This window comes from Pteropus vampyrus, unplaced genomic scaffold (assembly GCF_000151845.1).
Source record: "Pteropus vampyrus isolate Shadow unplaced genomic scaffold, Pvam_2.0 Scaffold10, whole genome shotgun sequence".
Lineage (NCBI taxonomy): Eukaryota > Metazoa > Chordata > Mammalia > Chiroptera > Pteropodidae > Pteropus > Pteropus vampyrus.
In genome coordinates, this window is record NW_011888791.1 from 200032 (window position 1) to 216887 (window position 16856).

General features: G+C 52.7%; 1 protein-coding gene across 1 annotated transcript; it reads left to right on the forward strand.

Annotated features, from left to right (window-relative positions):
• The first annotated feature begins 6 nt into the window (after nt 1–6).
• On the forward strand, nt 7–12267 carry CUNH15orf59 (chromosome unknown C15orf59 homolog). The gene is made up of 3 exons (XM_011375445.2): nt 7–704; nt 1099–1807; nt 11445–12267. Exons 2-3 carry the CDS (start codon nt 1652–1654, stop codon nt 12165–12167), a joined length of 879 nt encoding a protein of 292 aa, XP_011373747.1. The 5' UTR covers nt 7–704; nt 1099–1651; the 3' UTR covers nt 12168–12267.
• The last annotated feature ends 4589 nt before the right edge of the window (nt 12268–16856 follow it).

The window sequence follows — 16856 nt, forward strand, 5'->3', positions numbered from 1 at the left end:
CGGCGGGGACAAGTCCCGCGACCGACGCCGCCCCTCCCCAGGGGCCCGAAGGCTTCCGGACCTTTCCGACCGTGGACCGATTGGTGGGAGCGCTCTCGCCGCTGGCCGAGCCCCGGGCTGGGCTGCGCCGACCCTCGCGGTCGCTCCGGACGCCGCGGGCGCGGGAGCGCGGACATCCTGGGTCCCGGCTGAGCGTGTCCCGGGAGCCCAGCGGTGCTAGCTCACTCTGGGCAGGGCAGACCCCGTGGGACCCGGCGCCGGCCGTTCTGGACTGGACAGAGCGAAGCCTGGACGGTGCCAAGCCGGGGGAATGCCGGGTGCGGGCTGAGGGATCCCGGCGCCCTCCGATTCCTCCGACTTTGGCTAACGAGCTGGGACTGGCCCGGCGTCGCCTCGGTCTCCCTGAGCCCGAGTCACCTGTGGCCTCCGAGCGCCGGGCCCGCCGGACCCTTGCTTCTTACCCACCCAGAGCCCGGCGGGGGTTGGGGGAGATTTTTCCTTCCCCCTTTCCGGGAACGCGGAGGCCCCGCCCCCTCCCACCGCCCAGATGTCTCCAGGGGTGGTTCTGAGGACCTTCCTGAGGCCAGGGGCCGAAGGGTCCAGAGAAAGAAGCCCGCCCTAGGGAGCCTGGGGGCCCCCCCAACCTCGACTTGGGGCTTGGCCCCCAACGCTGCTCGGAAGGCAGGCCGGTGCCCCCACCCTCGGTGAGTCCGGGAGCGGAGCAAGGGTTCTGAGGGAAGGCGGGGCTGGGGAAGGGAGGGTCTGCTGGGAACGAGGGCACCCTGAGGACACTACAAGGGAGGACCGAAGACTGGAGAGACCCTCTGGTGAACCTGTGGTGCCTGGCCTGGCTGGGGAGGGGGTACTTGGGGGAAGCTGGGGCACGGTGCCCCATTGCAGGCTGAGGACTTCTGCCTCTAAAGCAGGGGCTCCTTCTTTTCCTAATGTAGACCATCTGCCTCCATCTACTTCCCCACAAAGAAAAAAAAAAAATCCCCAGAGAAGAAGGGTGCAGGCTGGGGAGAGGAGGGAGGCAGCAGCATTGCTGGCTGGTGCTGCAGCCTAGGAGGGCTGACGCCAGGCTCGCTTTCTCTGCAGGGGGCTAATCCTCCAATCCAGCTCTCTTCCCAGAGCTACCCACATCTGGAGCCCCCTCCACATCTGGAAGACCCCAGCCACCATCTAGTTGCATCCAGAGACTTCTGCCTTTGCAACTGCCCAGGAGTCGTGAAGGGGTTGCTGCTGCCTTCCCCTAATCACAAGGGCATCTCTTACTCTTAGTCCCTGCAGAGTCATCCCCCTGCCTCTGTGTCTAAGCTCAGCCAGACATCAGCCCAGCATACCCACAGGCACTTCAAGTCCTGGAGGCCACTCCTGAGACCCAAAGCCCCTCCCCCGCCCCTCCTGTGTCCTCACTTTGACCCCCTCTGTCAGATTCTGTCTCCCTCTGGGTGTCCCATTCCCCACCCAGAGGCAGAGGAGGAGGGAGGTCAGGGGGCAGGGGCTGGGTGAGGGCCACCCAGGGCCAGGGTGGGCTGGGGGGCCGTTAAGATGTGGAGCTCTGCCTGGCTGAGGGGGGCTTCGTGGAGGCAGACGCAGTGTGTGCCTGGCTGGGGGGAGTATGGGCAGGCCTGCGGCCACGTGGTAAAGGATGAACATTCGGGGCACCCTGGACCTCGGGCAGCCCAGTGACGACCCCAGCAGTGGTGGCCAGCGTGAGCGGATTCGACAGCGCATGAAGATGGTCATCGGGCAGCTCGAAGGCATCCTGCGGGAGCTCAAGGAGGTGGCCAAGGAGCTCAGGGAGGTGAGTGAGGGGCCAAGACGGACCCTAGACCAGTGTTCCTGGGCCTGCCATGAAAACGTACTCTCATATGTATGTTTCAGTGTGAGCGTGTGCACACATGCATGCAGAACTGTGTGCACATGTGTCATTCTGCTGGGTACCTCCTTCTTGTTCTCCTTTCTCCAATTCCGCTTTGCTAAAAATCTCACCATAGCCCAGAGCTAGAAGGGTCTTGGTGTTGCAAAGATTGCTTGAACAGCATGTTGTGGCTCTGTGGTTAGTGCTCAGGGCTGCTGAGGTGGCCAATAAAGACTGAGTCCCACCATGGCCTCTTCATGGGAGATATATGTCTGGAGCCCAAGCCGATCTTTGGCTTCATCATCTGCTTCCCAGACTCTGAGGTGGTCACAAGGGGTCCTACGAGACAGTGGATGGCTCTGAGGCAGTTCCCACTGCTCAGGTCCCAGGCTCAGAGCATTCTCCAGAGATCACACAGATACTCAGAACCCTTGATCCTGGAAAAATTAGGGCCAGCTAGGCCCTCCTCCCTTCCCTGAGGTGAGAATATGTCTAAGGGGCTGCTAGTGGGTGTGAGTTCCTGTGTATATTAGCAAGGGTAGGAATCACCTCTAAAAAACTACCCCATAGTTCTGAACGTTTTTTGCCAAGGCTGGAAAGTCACTGAGAGACCCAGGGATGTGTGTCCCTCTCTGTCTCTCTAAGTGGAGCCCGCTTTAATTACTGCTCCCACGTTGCTAGGGTAATGAGATACACATGTCCTTGGCCCTGCCCCCTGGGCTATGTTCGAGCCCAAAATGCATGACCAGCGTTCTGAGCCGCTGGCCTGAATTTGCCCCCTGGGTACCATTATGCCAGCCAGGTGGGCTTTAGGCAAATTTCAACTCCTTGTAACCAGAGCCCCTGCAGAGATGGCAGGGAGAGTGATTGAACTGGAGTTATGGACTTGAGTTCTTCCCAGCCAGCTGTGTGGGGAGAATGGGGGCTCTTGGAGGATTGAGGAGAGTGGGCGATCGTGGGTACCAACTGCAGACTGGCAACATGGCCTTCCAGCCTGGCCTGAGAGCCAAGGAGCAGGGAGTGTTTGAAGGGAGGTGTGTCCAGAGTGGAAATGCCGGGCAGGAGCTGAGGATGAGAAAGGCAGCCCCTCTGCCTGGAGTCAGCCTCATGGAGACTGCCAGGAATTCCTTCCTCAGGAGGCGGGAGTGGCTGTTATTGCAAGTAGAGAGAGGTGGTGGTGCTTCTGCCCATAGACTGGGCTGGCTAGGGTCTGTGCTGAACATCTCTGGAGAATACAGTTTGGTGGTCAAAGGCCAGAGGCTCCTGAGTAACCCCTCCTCCCCCAAACTTATTGGTCCAAAGGACAACCAGTCTCTCTTCGTCCCTCCCCACACCCCACCCCTCATCTTATTTCAGATGTTCTGTAGTTTTGTCAGTCATGGAAACTGTCCAGAGTTTCAGTCTTGGGCAGGGGCATGGGACCTATGTCCCAGTAGGCCCACCCAGAAAGAGCCAGGATTGACTCTAAGCCTGGGAGTTGGCTTTGATATAGCAGAGAGCCTACTTCCAACTGACCAACTGAGCATCTTCCAGGCATTTGCCCCCACCCTAGTATAGCTATCTAGAGCTTGAAGGCATCTGACAGGTTATCCAGACCAGCCCTGTTCATTTATTGTTGAAGAATCTGAAGACTAGAGAGGGAAAGGGTCTTGTCAAAGGTCACAGAGTCTACCAGTGGCAGATCTAACCCTGGAACTCAGGTTCCAGATGCCTACTCTGGGGCTTCAGCAGATGGGCTGATGGGCAACGTTTTCCATTTTGTTAGGGACCTTCTAGAGATGATACCTTATACTCATGCAGTCTCTGAGAGGGTGCCTTTTAGGGGGTAAGGCAGGAAGATTTATTTGCAAATTTATTTACAGATCTTTTGAGTCCCCTCCCTCCCTTCTCAGCACACATACTCACTCACTCCCATCTTCTGAACAGCAGAGCTTCAGGTTCATGGGCTGTGTAGCCCGGAGGCCTGAGCCAGGACAGAGAAAGATGAGTCCCTTCCCCCATACCCCCTGTAGACCATGTGCCTCCACCCAAGACTTTGGCAGGTTGCTAAGGCAACCAGAATCTACCCCGTATGCCACCGTCTGCCCGCTGCCAATGGCACCTAGCTGGGAGGGGGAACAGGCCTCAGAGCTCCCCTAGCCCCCAGGCAGGGTCTGGACATGGGGCAACGGGCAGAGAGGAATGTTGGGGAAGACAGGTGAGGCTCTGGGAGGCCCAGGTAGAAGAGGAGATGCCATAATTGACTTCCTGTGGGATGGGCTTTGTCAAGAATGGGGTTACCAAGTAGGGGTTCCAGGCCCTGGTTTGGGGTAAAGGTTTGCAGCCTCCCTGGAACCTGTGATCTTGGCTCTTGGTCCTCCAACGGGGCTGTAAAGTTGAATCAGCCTGGCTCTTCTCAGTTGCTTTGTGTGGCATTTTCTAGTGGAAGGCATGGGTAGGCCCAAGGTTGAGAGGGTTTTTTTCATCACACCCCACTCCCCAGACAGCATGAGCTCAGGGCTCACTAGCTGGGTTCTGGTCTCAGGAGGACAAAGCACTTAGATGTGAAGGCAAAGTTCACATACAAGACTTCCAAGGTGCTTGATGAAGGAGCAGGGCCAGCAGAAAGGAAGGGTTTAGCTATATTCCCTCTGCCATCTTCCTCCTCCATCTGCTGCTCTCTTCCCCAGACACCAACCATCATGGCAGAGCCTCCTCATCCTTTTGAGCATAAAGCCTAGAATTCACAGAAAGATGAAAGACACTAAGGTACTTCTTCCCCAGGCTCCTGAGCCTCAGGTCTGCTCATTTCTGAAATGGGGATGATGATAATTCACACCCAGAGTGATCTTACAAGGATTTATTGGGGGTTTGGCCTGTGGTAGGGCCAACCCCTACTCACATCCCTAAAGGATTTGGAATGCCCTCTCCCGTATCTCCCCCTGTCCCCATACCCCTATTGCGGTTCTGCCACCTGCTCCCCAGGTAGGTGGGGAGCAAGTTCTGTCCCACGGGTGAGGAAAATAGTTTTATGGACTAAGTGAGGTAAAGAATGTAAAAGTGCCTTGGAAGCTAAAATTGTGCCGCAGAGGGATGTGACAGCCAATCATTAATTAGCCCTCATCTCTCCTAGGTTCCCCAGTACTCCAGGATGCCAGGCCAATCCTAGCAGGTTCTCTAAGTTCCTCAGAATTTTGTGGATATTAATTTAGAGATGCAGCACAGCCTACAGGCTAAGAGCATGAGCTTTGCAGCCAGATATCCTTAGTTCAGATATGAGTTCTGCCCCCTTCCTAGTTGTGTGAACTTGGGAAAGTTACTTTACCTCTCTGTGCTTCTGTTTTCCAGGTGTAAAATGAGGATACAGAATTTTATGCCTCTCCTTCTCCACCAGCCCTAGGGTGGTTTTGAGAATTAAATGTGAATATTATATGTAATGTGCTTAGCACAGTGATGGGCCCCAAACTAGCTCCATATCTGTTTGGTATTACTGATGACATATTCTAGCAATGGCCTTCTCCTCAGCACCATGTAAGGCCTTGTTCCTTTGGAGTCACATTAGCTTCTTAGCCCCGATCAGGGAGGTCAGAGCCAGGGCCCTGACCTCCTTGCTAGCATCCTACAGGAGGCAGTTTCACCCTCTTCCATCAGGGAAAGGGGATAGAGAGTGACCGTGATGGGGATGGGAACAGGTATCCAATAAGATGGCTTTTGAACAGATACCCAAAGGAAGTGAGGACGCAAGTCAAATGGATATCTAGGGGGATGAACCTCCAGGCAAGGGGAGCAGTCAGTGCAAAAGTCCTGAGGAGGAAGTTCACTTGGCACAGTCAAGATCAGCAAGGAAGCCAGTGCAGCTACAGTGGGGTGAACCAGGGAGAGAAGAGCAGGAGTCAATGTCACAGAGGGAACAGGGAGTCAGGGCATACAGAATGTGCAAGCCACAGTACAGAATTTGGATTTTGTCCTCAGTGAGAATCCCACATACTCTCCAGGAATCTCCTTGTGTTTCTGGGCGAGAATTTGTGTCCCCACTGCTCTCTCTGTTCTCTACCCAACTGGGAGCCCCCAAGGGCAGGGGTAAGGGGCTTTGTCCTTGGCCCCCAGATATTGAGCTCACCTTGAGCTGATACTTGGCCTCCTCCTCCTTGGCTCCCCCTCCCCAAGATGTCACTAAGCATGAGGGTTCAAAATGTTCCTGTGTCAACCACTGGTATCCCTCACATCATCACTGGCTCTTTGGTAGGACACAACTTAAGGGTACAGTTGCCCACCTTGGCCTGACTACCTCAGGAGGATAGAGGGGTAGGCACAACCCTTCTGTAGCCTGGGGTGGTGGTAGAAATGCCCCCACCTGATTTTCTTGGGGATTAGGCACAGTGGCGATTGTGCTATCCTACTGTCAAGGTGCTGCAGATGAGGTGACCAAGAAAGCCATGGGCCGTGAGGGCATGAGATAAACATGGCCCAGTCAGGAAGCAGCTGGAGCAGGAGAGGCTCGGGACCACAGAGCTGTGCCAAAGTGGGTCAGCTCCATCACCCGCAGCTCAGCAGGAATTGTGCGGATTTTTTCTTTTTATTCTTGCCTCTCTTTTCCCTTTGCATTCTCCTCCTCCGGACAGATTCGAGAAGTTCCCTGGCCAATTAGGGCAAATTGCAAGATGAGACTCATGAATCACAGTCAACTCACTCCCCCTCCCCAATGCCACAGCTCCCAGGAAGACAATAAATAACGTAATCACAGAATTAAAAAATAATCAGTGGTCATAAATAATGCAGAATCTCCAGTTATGTAACTAGCTGCCTGGAGAGCTGGGAGGGAAGGAAGGCGGTAGCAATGTGTCAAGCAAGGTGAGGGGGCCAGAGGTGAAGGGGGAAGACAAGAGATACAGATTGTGGGATTCCCGGGTCCTCCTCGATCCTGGCTCTAGAGCCTTATGGGACACAGAATTGTTTTTCTTGGAGAGGTGGCTCAGCCAGGGCTAGACGGAGGGTGGGGGCAGGCAGTATTGCAGTGTCCAGCATCACAGAACACTTTCTCAGAAAAGAAGCCCTTGGCTGTTTTTATTAAGCTCTCTGTCTCAACTCATCCACTCACTCAGTGGATGTATTTATAAAGAGTGTGCAAATCCCTGTACCAAATTGTAATGCAATGGTGGGCAAGGTATTCCCTGGCCAACCCTTGTGGGGCTTAGTGTCTTATGGAGAGACAGACATCAACCACATGACATATATACTCATTATATTATAGCAGGGATAAATACTGAATGATATTTTAAGGAAAGGTATGAGGTGTTTTGAGAGCCTTTCATAGGGAAACTGTCCTCAACTTGGGATCAAGGAAGACTTCCTTATAAAAATGAGATGGATTGAGTAGGAAAGCAGGGTGGCATTCAGGTGAAACCCAGAGCAAAAGTGAGCTCAGTGGGGTTCATAGGGGTGGTGAGGAGGCAGGCCTGGCAGGGTGGAGAACACAGGGTCCTTGGCCAGATTTGGTGTGTGGTGGTGTTTGGGAGGCTCAGGAGTTTGGGTTGCAGGGAAGTGCTACAAGCACAGGGGTGTCACGGTCCTGTTGGCTGATTAGGAAGTTCCCTGGATGCAGCATGCATCAGGAGCTAGACAGGAAGCTGCTGCCAGCAGGAAGGCTAGGCAGGTATGGGTGCAGTTGTTCAGGCGAGGGGCGCTGTGACCAGGACAGAGGTAGGGGACACCCTTGGGATGGGGCCTGAGACCCCCAACAGGTTGTGTCTCAGCCCTTAGCCCTTCCTCTCTAGAATTCCCTCTCGTCCCCTCTAGAACAGATAATTCATGTCCTTAAGGGACCAGGCCCATGAGTCAGGACACCCAATTTCTGTTCTCAGCTCAGCTCCTTCTGGTCTCTGGGCCTCAGTTTCCCTATTAGCAAGAACAGTGAAAAGGGTAGACTCAACACTGCCTCCCGTCCCTTCTGGCTTTGAGGTTCTAGGATTCTGTGACTTTTATGGTTCTATTTCTCTCTCCATTCTCTCTCTCTCCTTCTCTTTCCTTCTGTGTATATAATTATTTTCCCTGCACTCCAAGACAAACTCAAATTACATGTAGGCAAAATGATTATTAAATCTCAGAGAGAAATCACAGATTTCAACACATCCAGAGCAGACCGGCAGGCCTGCCCCACACCTGCCCTCCCACAGGCCCCGTGACATGAGGCCAGGGATAGGCAGCAGATTTGTGGACTGACCAGGCCCTGCATACAATCTGGGTACCCTTGGCACCTCACTCCCTTTTCTGATTCTCACGTATATCATTTATCAAGTGGATGTGACCTGCCCCACCTAATGGACTGGGCCAGATTTGCCTGTGGGCCTCAACCATTTGGCTTTTAGAACCTCTTCTGCTTCTGTTCTGTCTGGAGACAGCCCTACTTTAGGGAACATAGGTGCCATGTACTGAGGTTTAAAAGGCCTAATATGTCCAATTATCCTGCCACAGGCACTGGAAATGTCCCCATCACAGTGTCATTCCTTTGGTGAGGAACTGATTTCTCTCAGCTCTTGGCCCTGGTAACAGAGGCCTGGTCACATTATAGCACCCATGGGTGTATGGCGGATATCAGTAGTCTGCATTGTTCTGCGTGCTTTCTGTGCATTGAGTAATTAAATCTTCACAACAGCCCCAACAAGTAGGTACTACCAGAGTTCTCCTTTGATGAAGAAACTTACGTGGAGACATTGAATAACGTGACTAAGATCACAAAGCCAGTAGACTGTGAGGCCAGGATTGGATCCTAGGTGTAGCTCCAGAGCCTAGATTCTTAGGTGCTTGGCTGTGCTTACTCTGCAGTTTGATGCACATTCATTTCTGTTCAGTTTCCACCACCTGGGTGAGAAGAGTGTCACTCCACTTTATGAGGGAGGCAAATGGGACCTGAGAGGAAAATCACCTGCCTCAAGTTCTTTAGCCAAGATGTGGCAGACTTGAGACTTGAACCCAGGCCTCCCTCTTTTCCTTCCTTTCATATCCCCAGGATAGAACCAGATAGGGTCATTCTAAAAGAGACGGGGAAGAGCCCAAATGTGAAGGCCACCTGAGCAGGTGGCTGGCAAGGGCTTCTTGGGTGCGGGGAGTGTTTCCAGGCCTGAAGGCTTCAGGGCCCCTTCCCTGTACACCCTGGATCTTCCTCACGGGGCATTAGGAGCCCAGCTTTTGGGCCTGGCCTGGCCTCAGCCAACCTTGTGCCATCACAGCCAAGTCACTTAACTCCAGATTCCTACTAGCATTGTGCCCTCTTATGCAGCAGCAGACTCTCAGCAGCTAGCTTGATGGGGGAGTCTAATTGGAAGGCATGGCCACCGCAGAGGTACAGGGCCACTCCAGAGGCCAGCAGTACCCTGTGGTGCTATTTCTTTACCAACTTGAATCCCCAGGACTCTAAGCCAGTCAAAGTTTGTCCCCAGACTAACAGCAGCAGCACCAGGAAGTCTGTTAGATCTGCAACTTCTTGAGCCCCACCCAAAACCTACCGAATCAGAAACTGGGGGTGGAGGGGGGCGGTGACCTGATGCGCACTCCAGTTTGAGAGCTTCTACTCTAGGCCAGGGTCCTTACCATGTCTCAGACAGGGCTTGAGTTGAACAAGAGCTTCTGGGGAATGTAAGCTTCTCTGTGGTACAGGAGTCATTACAGTGAGAAACATAAGAGGGCATGGCCAGATCGGAGGGTAGGGCCCTATGCCCATTGCCTGCCCAAGCCTAGAAATCACAGCAGCACTCGGAGCAGTGTGCAGTCTTGCAAGGGCCTTGCAGAGGCAGGAATCTCAGCTCCACTAATGACTGGTTCCTCAGGCCCGTCATCTATTCACCTATGACCTCAGGAGATGAAGATCTCATGGGTGGAAAGCCTGACACACAGTAGGTACTCAGAGATGGGAGATGATGTCACTTTTATTACTAGTGGCCCACTGAGCCCTTTCACTGCCCTTCTCATTGTTCCTCATGAAGCTGTAGTGAGATTAGCAGGGCTGGAGTTATCAGGCCCACTTGGTAGCAAATGAAGTTAAGGTCCAGAGAGGTTATGTGACCTACCCAAAGACACAAAACAATGTCTAAGCTGAGTCTGGAATCCAGGTGTCTTGACTCCCGCAGCTCTTCTGCAGGCCTTAGCCAAGTGTTCTGGCCACCCCTGGCCTGAAGCCACAGGAGATGGTCATCCCTAGGCATCAATACTCCAGAACAGCTTAAGGCAGGCCCTAGCCAAGTGTTCTGGCCACCCCTGAAGCCACAGGGGATGGTCATCCCTAGGCATCCATACTCCAGAACAGCTTAAGTCACTCCTACAAACAGAGTCCTAGAATCTCAGAGATGGAAGGAAGCTTGGAGATCAACTAGTTCACCCAACTCCCCATTTACAGATTGAGAAACTGAAACCTAAGAGGGAAATTGACTGACTAAGTCACCTGCATGGGACCCCCTGACCAAGCAGACATCCCACTGACCTAGACTCCTCCTGCCCCCTCAGTTTTGCCCTTGCTTTCCTGTTTCATTTTGGGGTGCTTCTACTCTTGCAGAACACCTAGTACATCCCTGGACAGAAATAGTCTTCAGTAAAGGTTTGTTGACTAGGGAGTTCATTAGGTGATTAATAAGTTGATTGCTCTGACCCCAGGTAAGAACACTGGAGAGGTGCTGGGAGATGGCCCTGGGCTAGGGGACTCACCATATATCACTTTGTCTCTGGGTCTCTTGGCTCTTCAGCTTTGCTTTTGTTGTTCTCCTGTTTTTATATTTGGCCCAAAGCTTATCTCCTTCTCTTGATTGTCTTCTCCCTATGTCTCTTCCTGGGTCTCCTCCTTATTTTTCTCACTATCTTTGTCCCTAATTCACGTAGCTGACAGTGGCCTAGGCCGGGGGATGTCCTAAGGCAGGGCTGCCTGCACAAAGGCAGAGCTTCACTCTATGTGGGGTGAGCAGGATGCAGTGACCTCATAGCTGAGCTGCCCCCACCTTGAGTGCATTTAACAGACAGTTCTGGGCCCAGGATGAATGGATTTTTTTATTGCTTACCAAATAATGCTTATTTTATTCCTTTCCCCAACAAGCCAGGATTGATCTCCGCTCATCTGGAGCTAGGGTGCATGGGGGTGGGGTAGGGAAGCCCCTTGGGGGATCAGCTGCACAGGCTAGTCCAGAATGCTTCCTGGTCACCCCATATTATTTTCTCTCTGTGGGTGGGAGGACCTCTCATCTCTCCACTGAGTAGATTGCTGGAGTCTCTCAGCCCTCTTTAAATGGCTCCCTCTCAGTCAAAGAAAGATCAAGCTCTGAGCTTAGACCAGCAGCCGGCTTTAGGGGAGAGGGGTGTGTGAATGAATTGAATGCAGGGTTGGAAGGCAGTCCTCTCTCCCCGCAAGAGACTGAGGAGTGGAAAATAGAAATGGCTGGAGCAAGCTTTGTTCACCCTGATCCAGTTTGGGTCCTCAATAGGAGAAACAAGCCTGCAACCTCAAATCCAGTCACCATCCTGTAGGGTTATCAGCCAGGGGCATGAGGGAGGGGCATGCTCACACCTAGGTGATGCTAGGTCTGGCTGGGCCCCTCTCACCCCTCTGCCTTTCCCTGGCCAGGTGGTGAGCCAGATTGATAAGCTAACCTCAGACTTCGACTTTGAACTGGAACCGGATGACTGGACCACGGCCACTGTGAGCAGCACCTCCAGCAGCGACAAGGCGGGCATAGGTGGCCCTTTTGACCTGGGCCACCTCGACTTCATGACAGCTGACATCCTCTCAGACAGCTGGGAGTTCTGCTCCTTCCTGGACGTCTCTACCCCCTCAGACTCTGTGGATGGCCCAGAGCCAAACCGGCCAGGGGCTGGCCCTGACTACCGGCTCATGAATGGTGGCATGCCAATTCCCAATGGGCCACGGGTGGAGACTCCAGACTCCTCTAGCGAGGAGGCCTTCAGCACAGGCCCTGCCAAGGGCCAGCTGCCCCAGCGGACCCCGGGCACACGGGAGAGAGTGCGGTTCAGTGACAAAGTGCTCTACCATGCTTTGTGCTGTGATGATGAAGAGGGGAATGGCGAGGAGGCAGTGGCAGAGGAGGAGGTGGGCCTGTCCCCAGAGACTCCCCGTACAGAGGTCCATGTGGGGCCTCTCAAGACCTCCCTGGCCCCCTACAAGCCGAGGCGCTCTCCACTGACCGGCCACCGCTCAGGCCCCACCTCGGCTCCTGAGCAGACCCGAAGGGTCACAAGGAACAGCAGCACCCAGACAGTGTCAGACAAGAGCACGCAGACGGTATTGCCCTACACGGCCACCAAACAGAAAGCCAAGGGGAAAAACTAGGGGCCAGGGAGGGGGCATAGTGGTGGGCACATAGAGTTATAAATATATACATATATATTTAAACAAACTCAGTCATAATAAAATTTAAAAATGCTAAGGATCCAGCCCTGCAGGCCCCAAAGCTTTCCCGGAGCTCATCTAAGAGACAGAGACTCCTACTCACCTCTTAGGTCCCAGGAGGTGTGCCTAGAACCTCCCTTCCTTCCTTCTCATTGTAGGGCTCCTAAAGGAGGGGCGTGTCTGAAAGTAGGTCAATGAGGTGGGGGAGGTCTAACCGGTACTCCTCTTGAATCTGGCTGCTTGCCTAGGCCGTGTCCTGTAGGGATTCATCTGCAGGAGGCAGCTCTCAAGGAGCAGTGTCCAAGGCCAGGGCTAACAGTCAGCATGTTGCAGAGGGGACCGTAGCACTGAGGGCCTGGGGTGGCATCACTTCAGCTGGGCCAAGGATCACCTGCCTTCAACTCTAAGGCAGACTTTGCTTCTCCTTCCCAAAGGCAAACTTACCTGGGTATATACAACCCTATCCTGCCCCCGATCTCAGGGTTGCCCAGGACACAGAGCAAGATGCTCCCATGGCGTGGGCTTCCATGCTACAAAGCTGAGCTTGCACAGACCGTGGAGGGCTGGGCTGCACAGGGGTTTGGAGAGCCTGGACCACTCCCAAACCTTTCTACTCCATGTTCATTCTTATCCTCAATGGAGTCTCAGCCGGTACCTGGCTCTGCCTTGAGCACAGCTGAGGTCCACATGAGAAAGCAGGCAGCAACCACCATGCGGCCATGAACCAGGGCCAGAGACAGGTCCTGACGCGCATCAGCAGGCAGGCAACCCCAGAGAGGAATCCAGTGGCCCCACTCTGTCTCAGCTCCTCCACACTGGGACTCTGAGGCCATCTTGGCAGGTCTTGAATGACATTAATAGAGAAATGATGGGAACCTAGAAGTACCAGAGCTTCACCTATGGCGTGGTCCACACAGGGACAGCATCCGAATAGCCTCATGATAATAATCCCAATCGCTGCTCGTATTTATTGAGCAGGTCTCTATGTCACTACTATCCTGAGTACATTTTATAGCATAATCTCATTTAATCTTCACAGTAACCCGAGAAGACAGGAACTATTGCTATCCTCATTTTTCAAATGAGAAGACTGAGGTTCAGAGAGGTTAAGTAACTGGCCCAGGGTCACAGAGCCTGCGTCATCCTGTCCCCCATGAACATGTAGTTTCCAGGCTATACCTGGCTCTGCCATCTGGGAGCTGTATGACCTTGGACAAGTCCATTTGCCTCTCTGAGCCAATCTACCTCATCTATAAAATGGGTCTGATGGTGTTTAGCCACCCCGCCAGCTGCTGTGGAACTTTGACAAGATGGGGAATGTAAAAAGACTTGGTAAATGTCAAGGTGCTGGACATGTATTGTAGTCAATGAAACCCCAACCTAGATTTCAGTGTTTTCTAGGGTGAGGAGCCCTGAGTGGGGTGGGAAAGAAGCTACTCCTGTTGACTGGGAGCTGTCCCTGGATCATTGCTTGGCCTTGTCCCCCATAGCAGCTTGAGATTGAGAAATGGCCAGTTTTATTCTCTCTCACTCTCTCGGAGCAGGGAGGTGGCATTGCAAGGATATTGCTCCTCAGGTGCCTCCCTGCGGCATATTCAATTAAGGCAGACTTACAGCCTGCCAGGGCCTATGGAGAAGGGTCTCTGCTCCTCAGGTCAGGGCCCAGGAGAACCTGACCAGCAGCCTGGCAGCACCCACTGAGGGGCCAAAGGAAGTGCTGTGCAGCCCCAGGGGTGGGGAGACATTTTATTAGACACTCTGGAGCGGATGCCAGGGATGCCATCAGGATGAGATGGGCTTAGGAGGCCAATGCTGCAGTGTAGGGCTCTCCCCTACACCCTAAAAAGCTAGCCAGGGTGCAGCCTCCAGGTTGGAAATCCAGAGTAGCGGGGCATGGCTAGCTGTTTCCACCCAGGCCTGAGAGCCAGAGATCTGAGTTCCTCTGTTAGCCCTAGGACCCTCTTGGGCAGTTGGTGTTGATCAGTGATAGGACCCTGGTTCAAAGGATGAATGCCAGGACTCCCATTAGGGAGAGGCAGCTGGTTCTTCCCTGTCTGGCAGTGAGGAGGGACACACCTAGCTCTAAGGAGAGATATCTGGGACTTTTTGCTCTCCAATAGCAAAATTGTTTGTGGACTTATAGTCTCCTAGTTTTACAACAGGGAAAAGAAATCTACAGAGTATCTGTTTCACCAAGGAAGAAACTGAGGCCCAGGGCAGGGGTCTCTGAGAAAGCCCTGGGTAAGGCATTGTCCTCTCCTGAGAAACCCCACCCCACTCTTCCATGTGATTGCATGTGGCCATGGCTAACATCTACCACTTGGCTACTTGCTCCAAATGGGACAGTGATACAACGGTGTCCTAGAGGAGGGGGAAGTGGTATAGGTTAAGGAAGGGCCCCAAAGTGCTTGGCTGCCCTTGTATTTATGCCACACCTAGTCTGAGCCTCACTGACAGTGGGGTGGATCCCCATGCTTTCTTATGACTTGAAAGACCTCTGCAAAGAATTGTGACTGTCAGAGCTATTGAGCACAGAATATACTGCTTCAGAGTGGTGAGCTTCCTTTTCTGGAGGCAGACGCAGCTATCCCTGGGACTTCCCCCAGACTTGCCTGCTCCTCCAGGTACAATCCCTCACTGCTCTTCCCCACCTCCAAAGCTCTGCCGATTTCTGGGTTTCCTTACCCAGAATGGTCCCATCAGATCTCCCTGTTTCTAGGAAGTCTTATTTCATTGACCACCTACTGTGAGCTCAGGCTTGTGATAACTGGTGCTGTGGAGGAGGCTGAGGGAGGCAGGTGCCATGACACAGAGACAAGTCATAATCATAATAGCTCACGTTTGTTGAGCACATACTGTGCACCTAAGCATATGCCTTATCACATTTATTCCTCATGACGAATATGAGATAAGCAAGTATATTTACAAACCTGCTTTCCAGATGAGGAAACTGAGACCCTGAGAAGTTAGTAACTTGCCTAAGGGCACAGGATAGGTATGACACCAGAGTGACCCCACACTCAGTGACTCAAACATCTGCCGTAGTCATATCTGTGGTGGACCAAGTGCTCTGGTCTCTCGGGGGTGAAGGAGGGCCTGGGGATTTGAGAGCTAGGTGGGCCTTTGGTGGGATGTGAGTGTTGGAAGCAGGAAACCTGTGAATGCCATTCAGTCTTTGGAGAGCTTGGCTACTATTAATGGCCCTTGACACAGAGCCTGGCACCAAATAGATTATGGTTTCAATAAATGTTTGTTCAATGAATGAACCCCATTTGCAGAGGGAGCATTCATTCAATAACTTTTATTGCAGACCTCCTACATGCCAGGTCTTATGTTGCTTGTGCATACACACACGACTCCCCTAATTGGGTCTGGCCTTGTGTGGCCTGGCAGCCAGGGGAAGTGCTGAGAAGCCAAAGGTGGTGATGGGTCCAGACTGTGTCTCTGAGAAAGAGGCCAGGAGCATGAGACAGGAGGTCGGCTTTGTGAGGAGACCACTCTGCAATGCGGGGAAGTGGTGGTGGCAGTGGTGAGGTCCTTAGCCTGACACTACTTTACTGAGGCTGGCACATTGCAGTGTATCCATTGTCTGTGAATGAGAAGTCCTCATCATCCCCATTTTGTAGACAAGGGACAGGCTATCTAGCCTATAGGAGTTTGATGGGACCAAGGAGCAGAAAGCAGGGTAAACCAGAGACTCCAGTACCATTCCCTACCCTTAGAGACAAAATGAGGCCCTATCAACAGAAGAGAGAAGGGCAGGGGTTAAGCTAGAAATTCAAGGCAGGCCTAGCCAGGTACTCCTACCCCTCCTAAGTTCCTTTTCTTTGTACCCCCTGTCCCCTGCTGCCACGCCCCCACCTATCTCCCATTCTCCAGCTGGAACTTGTGTAAGAAATCTGACATTTATTGACCACCTGGTATATGCCAGGCACTGTGCTGCATCTTTAACTAACACAGATTTAGTTGTGCCCAGCACATAATAGGTTGCTCAATAATTATCTATTGAATAAATGGATGAACCACAATCTTTATTTTATAAGTGAGGAAGCTGATGAACAAATAAGGAATATTCAAAGTTGCACAGTCAGAAATTGGTGGAGCTGGGGATTTAAGATCATTATTATTTATTATTTATGCTACATAAGAGCTGCTATTTCTAGAACACCTACAATACAATGCATTAGGTACTTTGCATAAATTGTCTTACTGACAACAACCCCTCAAAGCAACTGAGACAATTATCATTTTACAAATGAGGAAAGAGACTCAGAGGGTATAGTATCCTGCCAAAAATAACAAGCTCCTCAGTGCAGAAACAAAATCTAAATCTAGACTTCACCCTGCTTACCACACTTCTAGCTTCAGGGGATCTAGAATCCCCTTAAGCAGAGATGTTGCCAGAGCCCAGATTCACCCTTGGCACAACTGAGCAGTGCTCATCAGGTTTTGGGTGCTGCTTTCTCCAACTTGGCCCTCAGGCCCCTGGGAATGTTAGCCCAGACTCCTAGGACCCACTCCAGGTTCCCTGTGGGTCTGGGGCACTGACTGGTAACCAGGCAAAATAGCTCCAGGTCCAAAGTATCCTTTCCCCATTCTCATATCTGTGGCAGACCTTGGAAGACTAGG

What these genes read in the sequence shown, in the direction of transcription:
- CUNH15orf59 (XM_011375445.2), top strand. Translation starts at nt 1,652, where the DNA reads ATGAACATTCGGGGCACCCTGGACCTCGGGCAGCCCAGTGACGACCCC. An exon ending in TGGCCAAGGAGCTCAGGGAG is followed by an intron (nt 1,808 to 11,444) that starts GTGAGTGAGGGG and finishes TTCCCTGGCCAG; the next exon opens with GTGGTGAGCCAGATTGATAA.